This window comes from Manis javanica, chromosome 3 (genome assembly GCF_040802235.1).
Source record: "Manis javanica isolate MJ-LG chromosome 3, MJ_LKY, whole genome shotgun sequence".
NCBI lineage: Eukaryota > Metazoa > Chordata > Mammalia > Pholidota > Manidae > Manis > Manis javanica.
Window position 1 is genome coordinate 209,549,621 of NC_133158.1, and position 23,143 is coordinate 209,572,763.

At 41.0% G+C, this 23,143-nt stretch overlaps 1 protein-coding gene across 3 annotated transcripts; it reads left to right on the plus strand.

The window, feature by feature from the left end:
* Positions 1-9: 9 nt before the first annotated feature.
* Positions 10-18,624, plus strand: BNIP3L (BCL2 interacting protein 3 like). 3 transcript variants are annotated; one of them, XM_017654410.3, is made up of 6 exons: positions 17-199; positions 7,119-7,302; positions 11,453-11,525; positions 16,122-16,225; positions 16,355-16,504; positions 18,021-18,624. In XM_017654410.3, the coding sequence occupies exons 1-6, from the start codon at positions 103-105 to the stop codon at positions 18,067-18,069; spliced, it is 657 nt and encodes a 218-aa protein (XP_017509899.2). In that variant the 5' UTR covers positions 17-102; the 3' UTR covers positions 18,070-18,624. The 3 variants fall into 3 exon arrangements, with proteins under 3 accessions (XP_073088817.1, XP_017509899.2, XP_017509900.2); XM_017654411.3 differs by lacking the exon at positions 17-199 and adding an exon at positions 6,264-6,402; XM_073232716.1 differs by lacking the exons at positions 16,122-16,225; positions 16,355-16,504; positions 18,021-18,624 and adding an exon at positions 14,739-16,043 and having other exon boundaries at positions 10-199.
* Positions 18,625-23,143: the final 4,519 nt, after the last annotated feature.

A 23,143-nucleotide genomic window follows, 5' to 3' on the forward strand; every position in this document is an offset into this window, starting at 1 on the left:
CGGGGCGGGGCTGCGCAGGCGCAGAAAAGGGGGCGGGGGACTCGGCTTGTTGTGTTGCTGCCCGAGGTCCAGAGGCGATCCTGCTGCGGCCGCTGCCCGACGATGTCGTCTCATTTAGCAGAGCAGCCGCCGCCGCTGCACAACAACAACAACGGCGAGGAAGGCGGCCAGCCTGTGCCCCCGCCAGCCGGCCTCAACAGTGAGCGCCGGGCAGGCGGGCGCAGCGCAGGGATGGGGGAGGAGGAGCTGCTCCGGCCGCCGCCGCCAGCTCCGCGCGGGGGGCGGGAGGAGAAGGCAGCCCATAGGCCAAGGCCGAGGATGTGCGGGTGACGGACGGCTGCCGCCACCTGTCAGGAGGAGCCGCTCCTGTCTGCCTCGTGCCCGGCCGCCCCTCCGTCCGGGGGTCCTGGCTCGGGGGCTGCCTGGCTCCTGAGGACCCCCGGGAGAGAGGGGCGCCCGGCCGTTCTCACCTGTGGGCCGCAAGCGGGGCCAATCGGGGCGTGGGGGCGGGGCGCAGGGGCAGCGGGCCGGGCGGCGCGGGGACGTGGGCCGGGCCGGGGACGTGCGGCGGGCGCGCCGGGGGATGGACGCGGGCGGCGGGGGCGGCCGGGGGAGGCGGAACGGGGGGTCCGCTGACCCCCGCCGCGGCGGATCCCCGAGCGAGCGCTCTCGCTGCGTTCCTTTGTCACCACAGGCTGGGCAGGAAAAGGGTTTGGTAATTTAGTGGCTACTTGCATCACGTTGCAGGGTGGGGGTGAGGAGTCTATGCTACTTTTTTTGAGATTTTTCAGAGTTGCTTAAGTGATTTTTTTTTTTCTCTTTTTGAAACAATGGGATCGAGTTCCATGTAAGCCGGTTTATGATCAACCTCTCGAACCATCTAAGACAGAACAAATCACAGAGTCTGGGGCAGTGGATTTTCACAAACAGGAATAAAAGCGCACATGCAGGGGCTCCTGAAAGTGAATGGGCCATATTGAGTTTGACCAACTACGGTTGCTTTTCCTGACATTCTGGTGCTCAGACATCTTGTCTTGAGGCTATTCCCAGGTGTCTTTAAAGCCCGAGTCTTAGAAAAGGCTCTTGCCGAACCTTTCTGTAATTCATCTCTTGAAAGAGGGAGTTGGGACAGTTTGCACATGGCAGATGAAATCGTTTAAAAAGCATTGGGATGCTTAAATGACATTTAAAGGCATTGCAGTATCTTTCATAAGAGGGAGGTGTTCTAGCATGGCCTAAAAATTATTTTAAGGAAAAGAATTCCTGTCCTCACAAGATGGGGATAGAATTTGAGTTTTCATTGCTGCTGCTCCATCTTTGGATGGATAAATTCCTTAAATGTTGACTTTTTTAAACTTGTAAGTGCCTTTTTTTATGTTCTAGAATATTAGATTTATATATTATTCCCCACAGTAAATTAGGATTAATTTGTCTCTTTGTTATCTCCTTCACTTATTTACCCATTCTTTGCACACACCTTTAGAAGCATGGGGTTTTAGAATGGGAAGAGGCTTTGGAGACCACTGTCTCCTGTTATTTACCAGTAAAGAAACAAGTCTCAAGAGTGTTGTCCAGGTTCACAGCAGGCTAAGACCTAGTACTGAGATTTTTACTTTCACCTGATTGAGTGCTCCTCTCAGAGCACTTCTTTTCTGCGCCCCAGAATCCCCTGGTTATGTATGTGTTTTTTATTCTCTCACTATGTTAGTCCACCTAAGGCAAAGGTGACCTGCCTATCTCTCTCTCATACTGTTTCCTAATTGTATTCATTGTTTTCCTGTGATACTTAGAAGTTAGCTGTTTGGTTAGTGTGTGAACATGATTTCACAGAACACAAAAGACTTTTAATTCTCCTTTGACCATTTAACAAAAAAATGAAGTTGAGCTGTATGTGATCATCTTTGTATGACAGACGCATGTGGTGTTTGATGTCCTTGGCCAATCAGTTACTGCTACGTTTAGGTTGGCTCTTGAGAAGTGGAAGAACACTCAGCCCTCGGGGTGGGGGGAGGGTGTGTGTGTGTGTGTGTGTGTGTGTGTGTGTGTGTCTGTGTGTCTGTGTGTCTGTGTGTGTGTCTGTGTGTGTGTGAGAGAGAGATCAAAGTGTTGCTTTGGGAAACCTGTGTGTGTGTGTGTGTGTGTGTGTGTGTCTGTGTGTGTGTGAGAGAGAGATCAAAGTGTTGCTTTGGGAAACCTGTATAGAAAGCATTTTATTTGGGGAGGGGTGAGATTTAAAAGTTATAAAAAGCTTTTAGAGATTGCCATACTTAATTACTTGCCTCTTGCCTTTTACTCTGTTTTTTAGCTCATTATACAATAGTGCACTGAACAAAAAGCCTTATTGATTCCTTCAAGTGATTTTTGGGCACTGGGCGAAAAACAACTCATTCAGGCATCTAATATCAGCGTTGCTGATAAGTTGAAGTTCTTTGCTGGGTAAAGTTGCACAAGTATGAAAAACAGGAGATGAACTCATTGTACAGATTATCTCTGGTTTAGGATTTTATCTTTAGTTCAGGGGTCAAAGCAGAGTTTTACCAGTGAATTACTGAAATACTGGGAACAATGAAACCTTCAGATTTTTTTATTTACAGTTTTAGGGGGGACTTCTCACTTTCATTACAAATTAGTGGACAGATATCTGAAGTACTTCCAAAAGTCCAGTTTCCAATTGTTAAATTTTATTCTTAAGACTAGCAGACTAGCAAGCTACTTAAGAATAGTTGTATAGGATATTTATGGCATAAAATTCGGTAGGTAATATAAGGAAAATCAAGGTAACAGTATAATTCTTGTTATTGCTTAGTGTAGGAAGTACACCCTTTTTTCTTTTTCTTTTTAAATATCTTCAACATGATGTACTTGCTTCCCCAGGATGGCATGAAGGGTGTTTAAGGCTATGACATGTGACACTTCACTGACTTATAATACTGGTTTGAACACATAAATAATTAGTGTGAAAGTATGTACTTGTGCAAAAAGACGACCCTTTTTTTTTTTTTTGAAGAATGTCAGTGACTGTTCTTGGTCTGGATTCCATCATCATGTATTTTAATTTTAAATAAAGGCTTTGAGGAAAGAAGGTAAGACAGTGAGATATGTCTTGCCTGGTTAGGAGAAGAGTTGCACACGGGCCCTTGAAAAAATGAGGGTCAAAAGAGAAATACAGTTGACCCTTGAACTATGCAGGAGTTAGGGGCATAGACTCTCGTTCAGTCAAAAATCTGCATTTTTAACTCCCCCAAAACTTAACTTATAATAGACTACTGTTGATTTTATATTAGGAATGTTAAATAGACTAGTATCTACATAATATTTTATGCACTCATGACATAACTAGCTTTCAATTTTTTCAATATTTCTAGGCTACATGGTTCATCTATGAGGTTTTTGCATTGTTGCAAATCTCCACAAAAATTTCCAACATATTTATTGAAAAAAATGTACATATAACTTGACCCTCATAGTTCAAACCATGTTATTCAAGGGTCAACTGTACCCTTCTTCTCTCCCTGCCCTTATCCCCCAGCTCTCCCATTCCTCTTGCAAGAGGATTGAACTGGTGATATGAAAACCATAAAAAATATGTACAGTACACAGTCGTGAATCTAACTACAATCCTGGACCACCCTTTGTGATGTACTGTGTTAGAGAATGTAGATGTGTGCTTTTCTGAATCTCTTTAGAGATTATCAAAGATATCAATGAGAAAATAACTCATGTATTGTGCATATATACAATTCAGCATTATAGAATGGTTTTCAGTTGGTAAGTAGTCTTTAAATATAATAGAGACTGCAGGTTTTAATTTTAAAGCGTGATTATTGGGGAAAGAACTCCCTGAGATTTCTTTCCTACTTTGCGTGGCTTGAACAGCACAATCTTCATATTTTGCTCTGTTTCCTTTCCAAGTAAAGAGGGTCTTTGTGAGGACTGGAAGGGTTAGTACACCAAGATATTCTGAGGCGCTCAGAATTGTAGATGTGTAGCCTCTTAATGAGTTTCTGTGCATAACTTTCTGTGCAGTACTATTACTTCCCTAGATGGCATTGCTGAAAGAGAATTGTTGGGTTAAAGGAAATTACCTTTTTAAGGCTCTTAATACATACGTATTGCCAAATTACCCTCTTCCAAAGCCCTGATTGTCATAATATGAGAAGTAATCATTTGGGTAATGGTTAACCCATTGCCATTTGGATAATGCTTAAAGTGGTATATCTTTATGATGGGATGAAAAGCAGTTGTTTAAAAGAGTGAAGTAAGGTAATAGATATTAACATTAAAAGACATCTGTAAGTTGTTAGGTAAGAAACACTAAACAAAAATACGTATGATACAATTTTTTTTTTGTAAAAACAAGTGAAAAACAACTATATTTTTCTTTGGAAAAGCTCTATAAGTTTACATATGAAACTTCAAAAAGGGTTTCCTTTGGGAGTAGGAATGGGAGATGTGATGTCTACATGTTCAAGAAACATTAGTTTTGCAATAAATGTTTTTTAAAAGATGCAGGGTATAATTACAATAGTAACATACTTAGCATGTACTAGGGACCTTTATGATTTCTCTATGCACTTTATTTCATATTCCTAGCAACTGTATGACATAGACACGATTATTATCCCTATTTTGCAGATGAGAAAACTGAGAGGTTAAGTGACCTGTCTAGAGTGTAACTGTTATAAGTGGTAGAGTGGGAGTCTGGCTTCAGTCTGTGCTTGTAAACAGTCCCCTGCTGTATGCCAACCAAATATCGTCTGCCTGAAGTAGAGATGCTTTCAGTTATGCTGGGTGTTGAGGCATTCATGATCACTTCTGCTAAGCTTTCTAGGTATGTCTCCTCATGTTCCTAGGTTCTGATGGCTTATGTGTTTTTCGTGCAGAAAGTAGAATATAGATATTCGTTTTGAAGCCCTTTAAAAAAGTAAGATCTAGAAGACCTGATATTGTTACAGCCTTTTTCTCTTTGATCTGCTACTTCAAGTGAACATGAATTGTATTTCAGGGAAGACTGGCTTATACAGAGACCCATCTGGAGCTCCTGGTTCCTTGGTTCTGTTTTTGCCAGAACAACTTGTGCCTTTTGTTTGTTTTTGTTTATTTTAAACATTGAGCTTCTGTACAAGAAGAACTGGTCCCATTGGTTTGAAATAAGTTAAAAAATCCTAGAAACAGTTGAGTAGAGAAAAGTTTGTTTATCATATACCTCTCTCTCTGCGTCCTTTCCAGTTAAAATAAACTTAGGGATGCTTTTGGCGTGTTCATATTCCAGAGGCACGCCACATATTTAGTTAATTTACCTTCAGTGTTAGCTCTTTCATAGCTTTGCTAGTTGAATTTGTTAATCCATTTTGAGTTCTGTCTAGTCGATGTCCATTTTTGCATGTACATGGAAGGAGATCATGGAGATGTCATCGTCTGTGTTTGGCAGTACGGTCCCAAAGCATTGGTGGTGATTGTGGGACTGGGACAGCCTCTGGGACTGCCTTCAATGCAGGGGAAGGAAGGGGAGCTTCATTTGTATTTAGCAAACACTGTTCTAAGTACTTTACAAATACAAACTCTCCTAACTAGTGTCTGACAACCACTCTCATTTACTAGGCACTTTAGCTATGTCCCTGTATTTAGTCCTCACAGCAACTCTGAGAGGTTAGTCCTATGATATTATCTCTCTGTTTTGTAAGTGAGGAGATTGAAGCTCAGAAAGTCAGACAGACAGACAGGTGGGAGGGTCAGATTTCTAGCCAGGTCTGCCTTTGAGTCTGTCCTTCATCCAGGGATGATGCTGAGCTCCCTTGTAGGGCTGCAATGGTCGTCACCTTGTTTACAGCGCATGAGGCTTTGAGGCTGCTGGGGTGATTATTCTGATTTACTGATAGCAGGCGGTTCAGCCACAGAACTCTTAACACTGCTGGGAGTTTAGAGGAACGGTCCCACCAACCTGCTTAGTTACATTTTCCAAACCAAAATTTGTTGTAAAGAATGGAAATTAGGAAAAACTACACCACTTTCTGTTTTTGTATTTAAGTTGGTTTATTGGCTACTGCTACCAGTTCTCATTAATATGAAAGCACCCTTGCAGTCACCTAGTAAGAAATAAAGCAGACTTCTCTCTGGGGGTTACCAACCAAAAAAAAAAAAAAAAGTATGAAACCTCCTTAATGTGTTCAAACTCATTGAGCCAATAATTATTTTCAGGGATTTCAATAAATACTTCAGGAATTTCCATTACTGGGGCCACACCCCCTTTTCTGTGGCTCCACCTCCTCCCACCCTTTGCTGGAGAAAACCTTAGTGTCATCAGTATGGGTGAGCAGCTGCTTCTCCCCACAAACCAAAAGCCTTAATGAAAACCCTAGGAAGCAGGGACTTGTGGGAGAGAAGAAAGGACGAATTCACAAGGTATGTTGAGTGCATAGAGAAAGGAGAGAATGGAAAGGAGAGGAGGAAACTATTTTGGGACAGAGGGGAAGGTTTTTTCTGAATTTTTAGTGTTATCTGACTTAAAGAACCAGATGCATTAATTTTATGCTCCATAGCTTTACACAAATAGAAAATTTTTTGATTGGATTTACATTGCCTTTCTAGGAGCGTCCCAGGTGTTTGCACTAGTTAAGACATAGTTGTTAACTACTTAAAATGTCCTTTATGAAGTTTCTAAGCCATATGTTTATTTCATTTGTGGAGAGGATAGAACTAAATTACTGGGATAGACTATGGAAAAAAATACAGATATAGTTCAAGTATAAAGGTAAGTAGCCTGTCTCGTAATAAAGTAGCTAATTTATTTTTCGAAAAGGAAGCTCAAAGTTTTCAGTGAAGTGTTTATTGGGTATAAACTTAGCTCTAAACTGGAGAGAAAATTGGCTGAGAAACATTTCCTGAGGTACTAGTTTTAGAGTTGCAGCTTCTTGGTTGATTGCATGAGTTACTTTAGGAACAGAAATATATAGATTTTTAGACTTTTATTGCTCCTTGCTTATTTTCTTCAGAAAATTTTTTGCATTGGTTTGAGGCAAGACAGAATTCTTATCTGAATTTACCATATTCACATCTGTGTGTGCATGGCAGGTTTCGGTTCTGCTGCAGCTAATCAAGCTATCTGACTTGTCCAACAGGTTCCTGGGTGGAGCTGCCCATGAACAGCAGCAATGGCAACGATAATGGCAATGGGAAAAGTGGGGGCCTGGAACATGTGCCCTCCTCGTCGTCGATCCACAACGGAGACATGGAGAGGATTCTTCTGGACGCCCAGCACGAGTCAGGCCAGAGCAGTTCAAGAGGCAGTTCCCACTGCGGCAGGTAAGCGAGGGCCGTGGGTGGCGAAAATCAGGGAACGCGTGGGTCACAAGGTTAGTCCCCATCAGAGAAAAATCGCCATCTTCATTTAACACGATCTGCCCCCTGCTGTACTGCAGCATGTGTGTCTAAATCAGCTGATCGAGGAGTTCTGCAGTGCCCACTGTTTTTCCCAGGATTAAGTCAGTTTCTTAATTCAGATTGCTCCATTTTTCTGTTTATCATTTTAAAGGCAGTGGCATGAAAGTTCCCTTATAGAATTAATGTAACTTTCTTCCATTTTCCTTTGTCGTTTTGTTCCTGTTTCACAGGTCATACTCTGCCTTGAATATAATTACCTCTGTGTATATCTGTCACCCTTGTAGATTGTGAGGCACCAAAGGGCAGGGGTCCTATTTCATCTCCTTCGTGCCCTTGACAGAGGAGGTGCTCGCAGGTGGTAGACACTCAGTAGGTGTGTGAGTCATAGGAACTGCAAGTTGATTCAAGTTGCGGCAGTATTTGCAGTGGACGTACCAGCGCGGTCTGTGAAGATAGTTAATTTTGAAGGCCATTCTGTTTCCTCAGAGGAGGTTTTATTTCAGACCTCATTTTTCTATGTCTGACTTGGGAAAACTAATTCCGTTGATTAAGGACTGCATATGGTGATGAGAGTAAAAATATAGAGCTAAATATGAGTTGAATGAAACCAAGTTGTTAGTTTATTTTTCAGAATAAGCTTCTCTTTTTCTTGAAGGACTAGGTATTAAATCACATAGCAGTATACTTAACAGTTCTTAGACCAATGACGGTCATACTGTCAGCATTATGGAGTATGGGATGGTCTTCTGATTGATTAAGAGTTAATACCAGCCATGTAGAACATGCAAATGTGCACAGAAAAGATTCAGGAAACAGCTAAGAATGTAAACAGTCATTATCTCTAAGAGATGGAATTACGGATATTTTTCTTCTGAATATTTTTTTACTTTGTAAGAATTGTGTATGTAGTACATACTACTTACCAGAAGAAGTATAAAAGGAGAAACAAGATAAATCACATTCCTGCATTCTCATGATCCACTGATGTTACCACGGCAGCAGAGGGCTGGCCTGCTGGCTCTGTGGCGCTCTGTACGCCCCCACTACCCCGTCTGTCTGACTTGTCCCTGTGCTGCTTAAGAGCCTGGGCTGGCTCTTGTTTTAAGCGCAAGCAGAGCAGATGGCTCTTTTCTGAGCGTCTTGCCATTACTTCTAGTAGCTACAGCATTTGTCTATCTTTCAGAATGAATTTTTGTTATATTTCCTTTATATTATGGGATTTGTTGATGGGTTTGTGATGTCTTCTGCTTCTGTGGGCCTGCTGACAAGGCTTTTATGAGACAGTCAAGTACATGACACTTGCTCTGTGGTTCCAGGGTGTCTCTTCACCTACTGTTCACTCGGCGCGCTCATTGAGCAGAGAGGAGACCATCCGCTCGCTTTTCTGCTCATCTTACTTCATTTATGGTCACAGTGACACTTGGGATCGAGTATAAAGTCCCCTCCCCATGACTGTTTCAGTCAGGCTTCTAAACATGCAAAAAGAAGGATGGCTTTTGGACCCTCTCCTATCCCTCAGCTTGTGTATCTTCAGGCTCTCGGTTACTGGCCGTCTTCCAGAGGAGGCCTGGAGCTCTAGCTCAGGACATCTGGCCAGCATGCTTGGGCGTCGACGACAGTCTTCAAAACTAATGTCATTTGCGTTGCCATGCATTTCTGTATTTGAAGTTGTTGAGACGTGTTTCTCATAGGTGAGAAAGTTCTCAGATTGTTGAATATTAGTCTGGAAGCTAATTGTGTATATTTTCAACTTCAAAATTATTCCATAGATATGCTTTTGTCACTGTGGTGGTGGTTAGAAGATAATCCCCAGGTGTTTTGCTTGTGTTCCATCCAAAGCTGGAGGAGTTCTCAACCTACCAGCTAGTTTCATTACAGGGCTTTCCAGAGTAACAGCACACAGACCCCCATTTCTAGTGATTCTCATTCTGTTTCAGGCGTGGGGTAGGGACATGAGAACATTTTAGAAGCTCCCTAGCTGATCCTAGTATGAGCCAGGGTTGAAACTTTAATGCATTCCAAATTGTTAGGAGTAATGAACAGTTTACAGTGACATGTTCAGTGTTTTTTTCTAAGTGATTTTTGCCCATAGTAAAGAGCAGTGTAGAAGTAGAGTGGCGCTTCTGGAGGATTCCTGGCGTTGGCGCCCGCTGCTGTCAGCCGGCTGTGGCTGTGCGAGGCTGGCCCTTCCCTGATCTCTGGCTGTGGACGGGACAGTGTTAGGAGAGTAATGACAGTGGACTGGGGACACCAGGAGGGCCTGGGTCTCCTTGGCTCCTGTGCCAGAGCCTGAGGTTTCTAGTTCAAGAGGACATTTTTCTAAGTACATTAATATGTTTGTTTGATACAGAATCAGCTTTCCTCTTTGCCCATCTCCATTTAAGAATCTGTGTCGGTTATAATAGTCTAAGACTTCTGGACCTAATCAGTGATAGATTTCTGGTGATCTTCCTTATTTTTGAGTCACCCTCACCAATATCTCTGTGTATAAACATTGGATACATGCTCTTGACAGTTTTAATAGTTAAGCCTGGAGCATTTTTCATCCTCACTTAAGTTCAGATTTGGGTGTGTGTAGCGGAAGATGTAATGACCTGCTGGGGTCACACAAGCGATCGCTAATAAAGCTAAGAATAAAACAGCACATTGTATTCACCTATCGTATCAAGTACAGTTTGTGATCATGTGTGTTGCTCTAAAAATGTTCTGTAAATTTTTGTAGTTCTGGGAATGTATCTTGTATTCTCATGAAAGGTTATGTATTCATATCTAAGCTTATATAATTCACTCTGGAATATCTTAAAGCAGGTATTTCTGAAATAAGTAGAATAATGATTCACAGATTTTCTGATCCTATTGCTCCTTTACACTCCTAAAAATTAGGGACCCCAAAGATCTTTTGTCAGTGTGGGATATGTGTATGTATTTATATTTCTGTCAGAAATTTTTTAAAAATTAAGAAATATGTATTCATTCAACAATAATAAATGTGTTACATTTTAACATAAGTAACTTTGATGAAAAATAACTATTTCCATAACAAAAAAATTAGTAATAACAAGGATTAGTGGTGGTGTTTTACAGTTTTGCATATCTCTCTAATATCTGGCTTAATAGAAAACATCTGGGTTCTCATCTGCTTTTGAATTTAATCTGATTAAAAAAACACATCATGTAAATTTCTCTGTACACTTATGAGAGAATAACAGTGAAAAAGGCAAAGAAATCATAACAGCATTATGAAACCAATTTAACCTCAAAGACTCTTTGAAAGAGCAGTTGGGGAGGTCTTTGGGGAGACAGGACTGTGTCGCCTGGCACTGGAGGCTCCTGGCGCCTCTCCTCTCCCCAGACTGTGTGTCCTGCGTGCCTTCCCCACCCCCAGAGGCTGTCCCAAGGATGCAGCCTGGAGATAGTGACGCGGCATTGGGACCATCTGGACCGTCTGCATGACTGAACCCCATTCAGGCCTCTATATAAACTTTTAACATTGGGCAGGTGGGTTCAGAGATCTTCCTATCTTGTGGCTACCCAAGAAAGTCCTCCTGTGTAAGCTCTGTTGCTTTTTACACCAGCCGCCTACCAAGCTACAGTGGCCTGCCTCTTTCTTCTGTCTCTCTCTGCCCCCTCCCCCTAAAGTTTGGGGGCTAGTTTCCGATTACACCCACAAAGCTCCCAAAGAGGTTGTGAACCAACAAAGAGTCTTTGAGAACTGCTCTTACACTTCAAGAGCTGCTGGTGACAAATTATTTAGTGGTGAAAGAACTTGGAGGGAAAGAACCCCAAATTAGGTTCCTGAATTGGAAGATCATTTTACCTCTATTGGAGAAGAGTGAAAATAAGAAAATACATCATTGCAAAGGACTCCCTCATGACTGAAAGATCCCCAAATATCTTGAGAGTAGGTGTGTGCAATTTCCTTTTTCTCGTACGGGGTTGTGATGGACTCTCTTGATTTGCTACCTTTTCAAAGCTGTACGAGTGTAACTTTTAATTCTCTGATTTTCATCAAAGGCTAGCTTTTTTGACAAAATGAGAATTAAAACTAATGGCTAAATTTTTTCTCTTCTAGCCCTTCCCCACAAGAAGATGGGCAGATTATGTTTGATGTGGAAATGCATACCAGCAGGGACCATAGCTCTCAGGTGTGTGTGTGTGTATTTTTCTGGTTTACAATAAATAGGAAAAATGCAGACCTCTGTAAATAGGTATGTTTTCCTGCAATATATTCAAGAATGAGGCAACTTTAAAAAATAGTTGAAGCTATTTTAAGTCATTCATTTTCTGATTTTGGAGTTTAGCTAGGATGCTATAGTCCTTTTTGAACAACTTTATGAGAATTCGGAGCCCTATCCCCATAAAATAACTGGAAAATTCCAGGCTAGTTTCTTGACCTTATAAATAGGAAACCGAGACAGATGTCTTATTTAAGGTCACAAAAATAATTGAAAAGGAACGTTGTTGTAGAACCAGGTGTGAAAACATTTTCTTCATCTGAAACCAAAGCAATGACTTGACATGAATCTCAGCAGCCAGAGATGACCATCAAAATTATGTGGGTTTCCTTAAGTTAAAGGAGATAAATATGGCTCACTAGGAGTTGACATTATCACTAGGCCTATGACATATGCATCCATAGATGGATGTGCTATTGAAAGCTTACCATGATGTATATTATAAACTTAGGAAAAGCAAATAATTGTTCATGATTTAGAATGTTCACAGCCAGCACTTAACAGTATTGATGTGTCAGGTCACCTAAAAGTATTAGAGTGCAAATTCTGTTAAGGTGCTTGTAGAACATTTGTTGAAGGATTGTTTAGACAGATTCTAACAAAAATTTTGTGGGGTTCCCACTCTATAGTGTCCTAAATCCTGTGAACTAGAAGTACTGTGTGTGTTTTCTTTGAGCCACCCAATATTCTTTGTGTTTGGAAGGCTGCATAGTTCTCCCTACTTTGTGATCTGTTTGTGCTGTGCTTTGAAACCTAGAAAATCGGTGGATTTGATACAAATATATTCTATGATGAAATTATAGTATTTTATGGGAAGCTTATAGTAGTCATGTGGGAAGATGTTCTGACTGAAATTATTAAATTGCTGGCTTATAGATGTCAGTTTTGCCACATGGCAATAAGCTTTCACTAATGAAAGCAAATAAAGTTTCCTTTGCAAAAAGTGTTCTTAGAAATCCCAAGATAGAGAAATGAAATTAATCCTCTGCTATAGTCTTTTCTGAGGAAGATGTTCTCAGTCAATATTGTCTTTTGTACAAACAAGTTAAAAATCTAGATGAGCGTTTTCTAAAATGGGTTTTGAGGAACATTTGCTCAATGGGAAGTTCCATAAGGTAGTTCTGAAGCCAAATAAGTGGAAAATAATGTAGTTCCTGGTCTCCTCACCCTCCCATCCCAGAAGTCACAGCACAAAGTAGCCTATTCAAGGCTCTGACAATTGCTACAGTAAAGTAATCTGTTTATTTAAACCAAGTATTTCCCAAGCTTTTTTGATCTTAGGCCTCCCTTCCTCTCCACACACACTTTTTCCCCTAATAATGTATCTAACAACCTAATGGAATAATAATAAAAATCATAACAACAACAACAGCCTAGTGGAACACGTTGATAAGAGCTGTTCTGGCACCTGGAGTAGCCAGGCTGCAATTGTTTTTTAACTGTTAATTGAATTTAAGTGGAATTTTAGAGCTAACCGCCTTCATTCTAAACTTCCAAAGGAATTTGTGACATTCAGAAAATGTTGGATTTTTGGCCTCTCAGCAGCAGCTTATGGGAGAGTACTGCTCGTGTGGTCACTGTTCAGGGCCACGTATCTCAGAGCATATCCCAGGTATTGGGTGAGCAATACTAACGGTCAGATCAATTTAAACAAGGTTACCTTTTTGGAAAAGCAGTCTAACTCCTATAAGAAAAATATTGCATCTTTTAGAGTAAGACTTTTAATAAGGGAGAAAGGTATAATGTATTTAAACTTTCAGAAACCCTTTTACATTGCATTGTTTAAACTGAAGAAACTAATTTAAAAATGAATTATTTTGGGGCTTTGGAGGAGGATGGATTTTTTTTTTAAGAATGAGAAGCAAGCCTAGAGTTTGGAAACAGTTAAAAACAGTTAACAGAGGGCTGCTATGATACTTGCTCTTACTGAATATTTTTCTTTATGCCTGGATGACAGGGCATTTTCAGCCTTTGTAGGAGGAGGAGGAAGGCAAGGCACTGACCTATCTTAGATATAAAGTCTTTCACACTCTTGCTGTTCTCAGTTCAGTGAAAGAGGTGATATTATCCCCATGAACAAATCAGGCTTTGTCTGAAGGAGGTTACTTACCTAAGACCACAGTGCAAGTAAGCAGCGGCGTCAGGATGGAGAGCGGGGCTGCGTGAGCCCCGGTTCCTTCTGCCACGGTCAGCCAGTGAACGGAATTGATCTCAGGAGCACTCACAAGGTCTGGAGAACGAATGGAAACACGTCTGGTAGACGTGCAGTGCACGGAAGCCTCAGGTGTGATGCACGGAGGAGAAGGATCCTCTGAACTACACTTTCAGGGTGACAGTCCTCAAGAGACTCAGTTTTGTAGCAGAATATAGACCGTGAAGGCATTTCCTGCAGTGTGTTTCTGGGACCAAAGCGGCCAGCACAGTGTTGGCTATCATTAGAAGAGGATACAAACTGGAAAGCCCTCCCTTTGCCCTCTTGTACGACGTGTGTCTGTACCGCAGTGTGCAGCCAATACCCACGCGTAGAGGCCCAAGGGAACGAAATGGGGGAGGGAAATGTGAGTGACGAGAACATAAGAGGCTTATGCGTGAAAACAGACTAAAATGATGAGAATCTTCTATCCCAATAAATGTAGGTGGAGAGAGTTATTGAGTTGGTTGAAAATGTGAATCTTCCCAAGTACATTTTTACCATATTCTGGAATTCCAAGAATTGCAAGGCAGTTTAAAACCCAAAACTGGCAAATTTAAGATTAATAACAGGAATCACATGGCAGTAGTTGAGAGCTTAGGATCCTTGTTCTTAAGGTAATCATTCTAAACTGATTTGGTTGTTTTTTTTTTTATAATAGTTCAGAGAAAACATTGCTTCACTCATCTTAGAGAAAATTACATCATCTTACAAAAATAGAGCATAAAATATTACTGCCTTTTTATTCTCTTGAAAAGTCTGAAATAGTAACTTGTTTGCAAATGTACACCTGAGTCTTTGAGCAGCTTTAGAGAGGGGCCCGTGAGACCAGAGTTGGAAACTAAGTAGCAGTGTCCTGTGGGGTGTTAAGTAGAGTCAGCTGTTGTGTGATCTATAGGTAAATCGTGACAGTGTATTGCTTTTTTATTTAGGATGTTTTCAGATTTACTCAGAAGAGCCAGCTCATGTTTCTGAGTAATGTCAATGCCCAATGGAAAAAGCCTGACCCTAAAGGCTACATTGTGTCACTCAGTGGAATTTGCCAAGTTCAGCAGAACTCCATAGGAACTAGTAGCAGAGCAGCAAAACTCCACAGGGATTTACTTGCTGGGTGCTTGTCCCTTTTGCTGTCTGAAGCTGCCTTCCCATCTCGCAGGAACTAGACCTATCAAAAAAGATATGGTCATATTCTGCATTTCATAACTGCCGCCTGAGAAGCATGAAAGCTTTGGTCAAAAAGTGAATCCTCTTCAAACAAACAGCAAATCAAAGCAGTTCTTAACTTTGCAACCCTTTGGTTTGAGGTCATAGCATCACATTCCTTAAATGATTTTCATTCAGTTGAATGAAAATGTGTCATTTTTAGGAAAATCTCCTTTTTGTGGGTTCTTGTGAAATAGAACCTATTGGAAATTTTGTTGTTCTTGGCCCAAACCTCTAAGTTAGTAGCAAGAAAAAGGATTTATTTTTCATTTATTTGTTATGAAAGATGTCAAATTCTGACTCACTATCAAATAAATTGTTCCAACAACTTTGGCTTAAGTAGTTTTGAATAAACCTTGGGAAATGTTTGGATAAAGCTTTGTGTAAAAAATAGAGTTCTCCGGGGAGTAAAACTGAATGCTTAAGGTGGGGTGCTCTAGCAGTTTGCCTGGATTTGAATACTGTCCCTGCTCCTTACTACTCATTGTCCTTAGGCAGTTACCTGATTTATGCCTCCGTTTCCTCATCTGTAAAATGGAATATGAATAGTTTTATATTTTTATAGGGTTGGTGCAAGGTAAAAGTTAATGCCTGTAAAACGATTAGGATGATGCATGTTTCTTGGTAAATGCCTAATAAATACTATTTTTATTATTTGTTTCCTCATCACATCTCCCACATATTTTCTCATCACTTTCTATTTGTTAGCTTGTTCTTGGGTATGTACCCCTTTATTTTTAATAATAAAAAGCTTTGCATACCAAAATAAAGAGGATATTACAGTGGTCCTCCTTAGCAGCATGACCCAGATTCAGCAACTCTCAGTATTTTTCACACTTAGCATTCAATCCCAAAGTACACTTTTTTCAGGTTTTTATTCTATGTTTAGATACAACAGTGAAGCTTACTCAGCTTCTTTTTAGGATATTAAATACTCTGATCTGAGATCATTTTGTCAACCTTCTTGAAAAAACAGCATGTTCCTTACATAAAGTTGACTGACACACACAGTCTTGCAGTGTTCCTGTATTTTCTGTCTAGATTTGTCTTCTGGAGCAGGAGGAATCAGTCTTCCTCTTTTTCTCTTTTAAATTTTGAATTCTTCTTTATAGTCAGAAGAAGAAGCTGTAGAAGGAGAGAAAGAGGTTGATGCTTTGAAGAAAAGTGTGGACTGGGTGTCGGACTGGTCCAGTCGACCTGAGAACATTCCACCTAAGTATGTTCACATGCGTGTCTTCTCTGCGGACGCGCGTGCAGGTCCCACTGCTGCGGGCGGCGGGCCCCCGGGTCACCAGGTCTTGTCAGCAAGTGATCTCTGATGTCTGCCTCTCCATCTTGTCCCCAGGGAGTTCCACTTCCGGCACCCCAAGCGTTCTGCGTCTCTGAGCATGAGGAAAAGTGGGGCCATGAAGAAAGGGGGCATTTTCTCCGCAGAATTTCTTAAGGTGTTCATTCCATCCCTCTTCCTCTCTCACGTTTTGGCTTTGGGGCTGGGGTAAGTACTCGTAAACTCCTCCGGTCTTTCCATTCATTTATCCTACTGTTTTATTTCCAGATGTAAGAAGTGTGTGTGAAAGCAGCTGTAGTGTTTTGCTTTTAATATCTAAGTGCAAATAGGGTGAACCTGAAGGAATTAGTAGAGTCGCTCCACCACTGGTACAGTGATAGGCATTTTTAATAAGGAGGGTTTTTTTTTTGTTATTTTTGGATTTTGATGTTGTTTATAATTTAGTCAAGATTAGCTAAATTTTAAACTAATCTTTAGTGTGTAAATCTCAGGTTGATAGGAACATTTTTTTTCCCAGATGGGAAAATTCTGTTGAAAAGACACTATTTTATCAAATAGTCTTTGAGCTGGTAGGCTTGTTGAGAGTATTGTTTTTTTTCCTCTTTGTAGGATTTTCATGTATTTTTAATTTACTTGGCATTTACCTGAAATTCCTCAACTTCTCAGGCATATCATTTAATTTTTTATTTCTTGATTGAAAAATTGAGGAACTTTTTTTGAAAGATTTTAAGAGAAAAACACAGGCTGTTGATTTTTTCAAGGCATATCTGTTTCTGTCTTGAAGCACACCCACTTGGTCATTTCATGTACATAAAAGGCAAAAGCTACATCATCCCTTATTTTCATGTGGGAGAGATACTCTCAGTCATGTACCTGGAAACATGTGCCCTTCCCCCCCAACCACCACTTTTGTCTTTCTGGGTGCCCACTACCTGCTTTTGTGATGGCAGGCAGTGATGACAAACACAGAAATGGAGGGGGTTCACGGTGCAAGGAAGGTGGGGACGTTGTGTGGGGTGGGTGTGGGAGCAGGCGTAGGTTGATCTCCCCACAGTGTTGACCCCAGCAGAGGTCATTTGCACTCCAGAGGTTGGTTTTTGTACCTTGAAGTAACTCTTCCTTTCATAAATGTTCAGCTTGTTTCTCCTGCTGGTGTAAGTGTACAGATGAGTGTAGAAAAAAGGATTTAGAAAGCTGGTCTTATCGCACTAGAGTCTGGGGATAGTTCCACATTGTCCTTGATATTCCTTCTTGTCTGGCACAGGCAAGTAATTTTTGGCCCTTCATCCTTAGGAGTTAAACTGTTCGTGAGAGCCTCTTTAAGGCACTGCAGCTTTATAATTCGGCATTTTACTGTAATTCGTATCTGAAGTATCAGTAGGACTTTTTGCCCACCGCAAAGGAACCTCTTCAGATAGGCTAGTCCCACCTTACCTTTGGAGGGATCCGCTCTCTCTCTGGCCTTACTTGGTCTGATCACTAACCCCGCGCTGTCCAGTCCTGCCTGATGAGTAAACATGATCTTATAAAACCAGTTTGGCTGGCTGGTGACTAGTTTTAAATAAGTCGGTGATGATTTCAGGGTGTTGGGGAACTGTGCACGTATTTTTTGGAGCCTCTTACAAGGTCTGAAAAGTGTACTTGGTAAGTAGAGCTCAGCCTGTAGACAGGCAGGTACAGAACTGTTGCAGCAGACGAACATGACGACTCTGTTCCCTTTCAGCATCTACATCGGCAAGCGGCTGAGCACACCCTCCGCCAGCACCTACTGAGGAGACAGAGCCCCCGGGAGAGCGTGTGACTGTGAAGTGGTGTATTGTCACAGTAGTTTATTTGAACTTGAGACCATTGTAAGCATGACCCAGCCTCCCACCCTATTTTTACATATCCAAGTTCCAGTAACTCTCAAATCCAGTATTTTATTCAAACTCTGTTGAGGCGTTTTACTAACCTCATTCCCTTTTTGGCCTGTAAGACACTTTAGAATTTCCTAACAGAGTTTACTGTTACTTAGAAATTTGCAAGGGCTTCTTTTCCGCAAATGCCACCAGCAGATTATAATTTTGTCAACAATGCTATTGTCTCCTTTTAGTACCACCAGATTTAGACCTGCATCATTCATAGTATAAATTTTATTCTTCCAAGATAACTACTATCTCTCTCTCAAAATGAGATCAGGTCAGCAAATGATGCATAAGCTCTGTTGTTTTGTTTTTCAAGACCAAGGCAGGCTTCCCTAAGCTTGAATTTATAGTTATTAAAAAAGAAAACAAAAAAAAGACACAAGAAGAAAACTATCCTGGGCAATAAAAAGTTACTTTAAACCAGCTTTGGAGCCAGTTTTTGTCTAAGCCTCCTAATGGCGCCTTGTAATTTGTAGGAGGCGGGCTGTCTAAGTGATAGGTGTGAAGTTGAGTAAGAAACACATCAGCAGACTTCAATCCTAGTATGTTGTAATGCTGTCTTTTCTAAGGTATAGAGTCTTTATTTCTAATAAGAGGTGTCTCAGGCCTAGAAATAGATGAAATTGCTTTGGGGATTTTTGTGTGGTATTTTTATGTTTATTAGCTGCATGTGAATTTTTCATGACTTCACATTTTTTTTTTCTTTCCTTTTTCCTAAGAAGAGGCTTTGGAATGAATTCCAATTTGTGGTATAAATATAGGCTTCTTGTTTTAGGAAGCATCACTTACACTCTGAAGCCTTTAAACTCGAAAGATAAATGTTCCAAAGCTGCTCTAAGTACTTGTGTAACTTTGAAAAACACACTTAGGTTGTGGGAACAATTGACAAAGTTCTGAAAAGATGCCATTGGTTTCCGTCTGGTCTCTGCCTCTCTCATGTGCACTGGGCACCCTTCCCAAGGTGACTGCCGGGCTCTGCAGGCCCTGCGCCTTCGCTCCCGTAGCCCTCTTCCCAGTTTTGTTAGAATCCTGCAGTTCCCCAGCACCCAGTGACTTTCTGCAGTGATATACTTTTTTGTTTCTTTGTTTCTAAAATGTGAAGCTTTAGGACCAAATTATTCAAAAGCATCAGGATTACCACTTATTTCAAGTAGATTTATTGGATGTCAGAACACAGCATGACTCTGAAAGATACTATTGTCTGTTTTATATATAAATAATTACTATTTGTGATATAGACATACTATTGAATACAGAGAGAACCATTGTTAATTTTAAAACGAGCAATCTATTCATTAAGTAAAGTGTATCAAGTTGACTTGAACAAAAACTCTATGACAACCAGGTTTGCCAGTTTGCAGAAACTAAATAACTCTTTTCCCTATCACATCAAGTTTTGTAAAATTGATGTGTTATTACAGTAGAAAATACAGATTAAGCAAAATTTTTGGCTTTTTTCAAGAATATAGCTGGCTATCTTTAAGAAAGATGCTATATCTAAAATAGTTTTCTGAATTACTTTTTCTTTCTAGCATTAGATGTCTAAATAATTTTGGATATTTTCTTATATCTTGTTTGTCTTACTCTTAAGCCTGGTAACACTTGATTTGCCTTCTATAACCTGTTTATTTCAAGTGTTCATATTTTAATTTCTTTGGGGAGAAAGTAAATCAGATGGCCCACTGATTTTGCAAAGCCTGAGTAAAATTGGAAAGGCTGGTGAAGTTAAGAGAACTAAACAGCTAAACTGCTAAAATACAGTTTGTATTACAGTTGGTATCATGGCAGGGAAAAGTAAAAACGTACTTAAAATAAGAGAAATCTTTTACAGGCAACACATTGCCCTCTTTTGAAATTCAGTAGCAGGTCTGTCAGAAATGTGATTGAACTTGGGTATATCTATGTTTTCTTTCAAAAGTGATAATAAATTTAGTTCTTTCCTTTTTCTTAAAATATCCATGAAATTTTGGACCATTACTTAAAACATGAATACATGATCACAGTAGAACTTAAGAGAATGAAATCACGCAGTATTTATTAATAGCCTGAACATGGGGTAAATGTCTGTGCTCCTGCCTAGGTTTGTGTTGAACAGAAACACATTATGTGATTTGAGAGGTGAATTTAACAATTAACAGTTGACGTTTTAAGGTTACTGTTTCAAAGCTTTATACCTGTTTACAATTTGGGAGCAGAAAGGCAGACTTCATTTTTCTTATGCTGGGTGAAAACTGGCTTAGAATATTTACAAATAGAATCAAGAGCAAAACTGCACAAACTTGCACATTGGAAAGTGCAACAAGTTACTTTGATTGCAGTAAAAATATTTACTGTTCTAAAAATGAAAGTGGAGGGCTTAGATGAATTTTTAAGTGAACCAGTTGTTGAAATTATTGGGATTAACTGAGCCAAAGTGATTATGCATTCTTCATCTGTTTGGTTAGTGTACATTGTATCATTATATACAGTTTACAATACATGTATAACTTGTAGCTATAAGCATTTTGTGCCATTAAAGCTCTCAGAAAACTTTCTGTCAGTATATCGTTTTATGTTACATGTGTTGCCTGGGAGTTCAGAGGAGAGGCAGCCTTACCCATCTCACAGAAATTTTCCATCATTCAGTTCCTAGCCATGTGCCAAGCATGTCAGGGTGCCCTTCCTGCCCTCTTGAGCTTCCTGTGCTCAGGACAGTCGCCGCACAATAGAATTACTAAGTGGAGAAGTGTGTGTGGTGGATGGTGGGGCCCTGACCCATTCATTCTGTGGGCAGCATCGGTGTTATTCACGGAGGACGTGTGGTACATTGGAAGGTGAGTAAGTGTTCAGCAAGTGCAAAAGGTGGTTAAGAGCGTGCCTGTAAAGGACAGGCAGGAACTGACATGTGAAAATATGTTCCAGAAATACAGCGGTCTTCAGTGTGGCTGAAAGCAGTATGGGTGGAGACGAGACTGAGAGTGCATGGTTTAGTGTTGAACCAAATTGAGACCAATAGGCCCATTGGCGGGGTTGAACCTGTCTATTGTAGAGTTGGATACCTTTGAGGGCTTATTTGAAGCTGGGAAATGACCGAAGACTGACACTTTAGACAGTTATGGAAGAGTGAAGGGGAAGGTCCCAGGAAAAGGAGACCAGGAACAGGGTCTGCCCTCAGCTGTGCCCTGAGGGTGGTGGGGCAGGTAATGGAGATACAGGAGACAAAGCTGAAGTCGGCTGGCAAGACAATGCAGAGGGGGAGAAGCATGTTTGTTTGGGTTTATTTTTTGGTTTGAATATTGATGCCATTAACGGGGATGGAAGGAGGGATAGAGTGGTAGGGGGAGAGAGAAATGAGTTGAGCTTTGAATACGTGAACCTGGTGTGGACACTTACAGAACTGGAACTCGGGGGAAAGGTCCGGAATGGAAATGAAACTCACTGAGGCACATGTACGTATACATCTTGTAATACTTCAAGATGGAGTAGAAGAGAAGTTAACAAAAGTGGGTGGTGTAAATGGTTTGGAAGGAGAATCCCTGATCAGAGGAGGTGAGCAATCCTGTCAAATCAGTGCTTCAGGAGGGCCAGCGAGGAGCAGCTTTATAACTCGGTAACTGAATCTGCCAGTCTTTGCACAAGCATCTTTCCAAGAACAGAAGAGGGGTCCCAGGTGAGATCGTATTGATTCAATGAATGGACAGCAAGGAAGAAAGTGTTGGCTTTTCTCAGTGAATGTGGAGATGAAGAAAATGAGGAAGATTTGGAAGAGGCGGGATGGTAAGATTGCTAGTTGCGGGGTATAGAGACAGGAGCAAGTTCGTAGGGTAAGGAGAGAGCTCAAAGGGAAATACAGGTTCGAGGGAGTAGAGATGCTGGAATGAGATGGCGGAGGAGGGACACATTAAGGACTTGGGAGAGATTCACCTTGGGACGGACTTCGGGAGCCTTTGAAAGTTCACCAACCCAAACACTTGCAAGAGAATAAAGAAGTAGGTGGCAAAGGGTGAAGTCCTGTCTGTCAGGTGTGGAGTGGGAAGAGGAAATCCACCCCCGAGGGCCTCCATTTCCTCCTTGACGCAGATGAGGACGGGGCTGCTTTGCGTCAGTATCTCTTGATCTGAAAGGAGACTGAAGCACAAGCTGACGTTCTTGAAGCTTTGTAATTACTCTTGCCATCCGTCTCCAGCCAAAAGTATCCTTCACGTCGACAGAGTGGGCCCCCTGCACCTTGGCGACGTGATGCTTTTGAGCCTCAGCTGTCTCATGGGCTAAATGATCTCTTGGGACCTGTTAACTCTGTAATTGCTGTAAGGATTGAGAATGGCTGAATTAGGTATAGACACGGACATTTTAGGAGTGAAACTTTATATCTGGTAGTGGAACAAGAACAAAAAGCTATGAATGCTGGGTTCAGGTGACCTATGAGTCTGAGTCACAAATGATTAATCTTCAATAAACTCGTAAACCCCATTCTTGACATTTTAACATTTACTTGTCTTAGTCCTGGGATAGCTTGTACCTTTGCTCTACCATGTCCTCTACTTAATTTATTGTTTCTTACCTAGAATGGTAGAAATATAGCTACAAAGGTCGTGATGTTAGCCAGTTTGTAAATTCACAGTAAGAGAAAAACAGCCTTGCTAAAGGCCTTACTTGTCCCACTGAAAAGACAGAAAACTCATTGGAAGTTATTAGACAATAGCAAGTCCTATAAATAACAGAAAAGAGCATTTGAGTGTGTTTCAAGAGTTTTGAATGAAGTGCTAATAATGGGTGGTTAAGCTGCTGATCAATTCTTAGACTTTGAAATCCAAACTTGGAAGTTTGCCGAACTGAACCCGGAGTTGAGGGAAGAGGGACTCCGAATCAGATTGCCAAGTACTTGGTTACCACTTAGTGAAAGGTGTGTCTCCTCTGGTTTATATCATTCTTTGAAATGCTCAGCAAAGCAGCAAACTTTATT

What these genes read in the sequence shown, in the direction of transcription:
- BNIP3L (XM_017654410.3), top strand. Translation starts at nt 103, where the DNA reads ATGTCGTCTCATTTAGCAGAGCAGCCGCCGCCGCTGCACAACAACAAC. An exon ending in CCTGAGAACATTCCACCTAA is followed by an intron (nt 16,226 to 16,354) that starts GTATGTTCACAT and finishes TCTTGTCCCCAG; the next exon opens with GGAGTTCCACTTCCGGCACC. An exon ending in GTTTTGGCTTTGGGGCTGGG is followed by an intron (nt 16,505 to 18,020) that starts GTAAGTACTCGT and finishes GTTCCCTTTCAG; the next exon opens with CATCTACATCGGCAAGCGGC.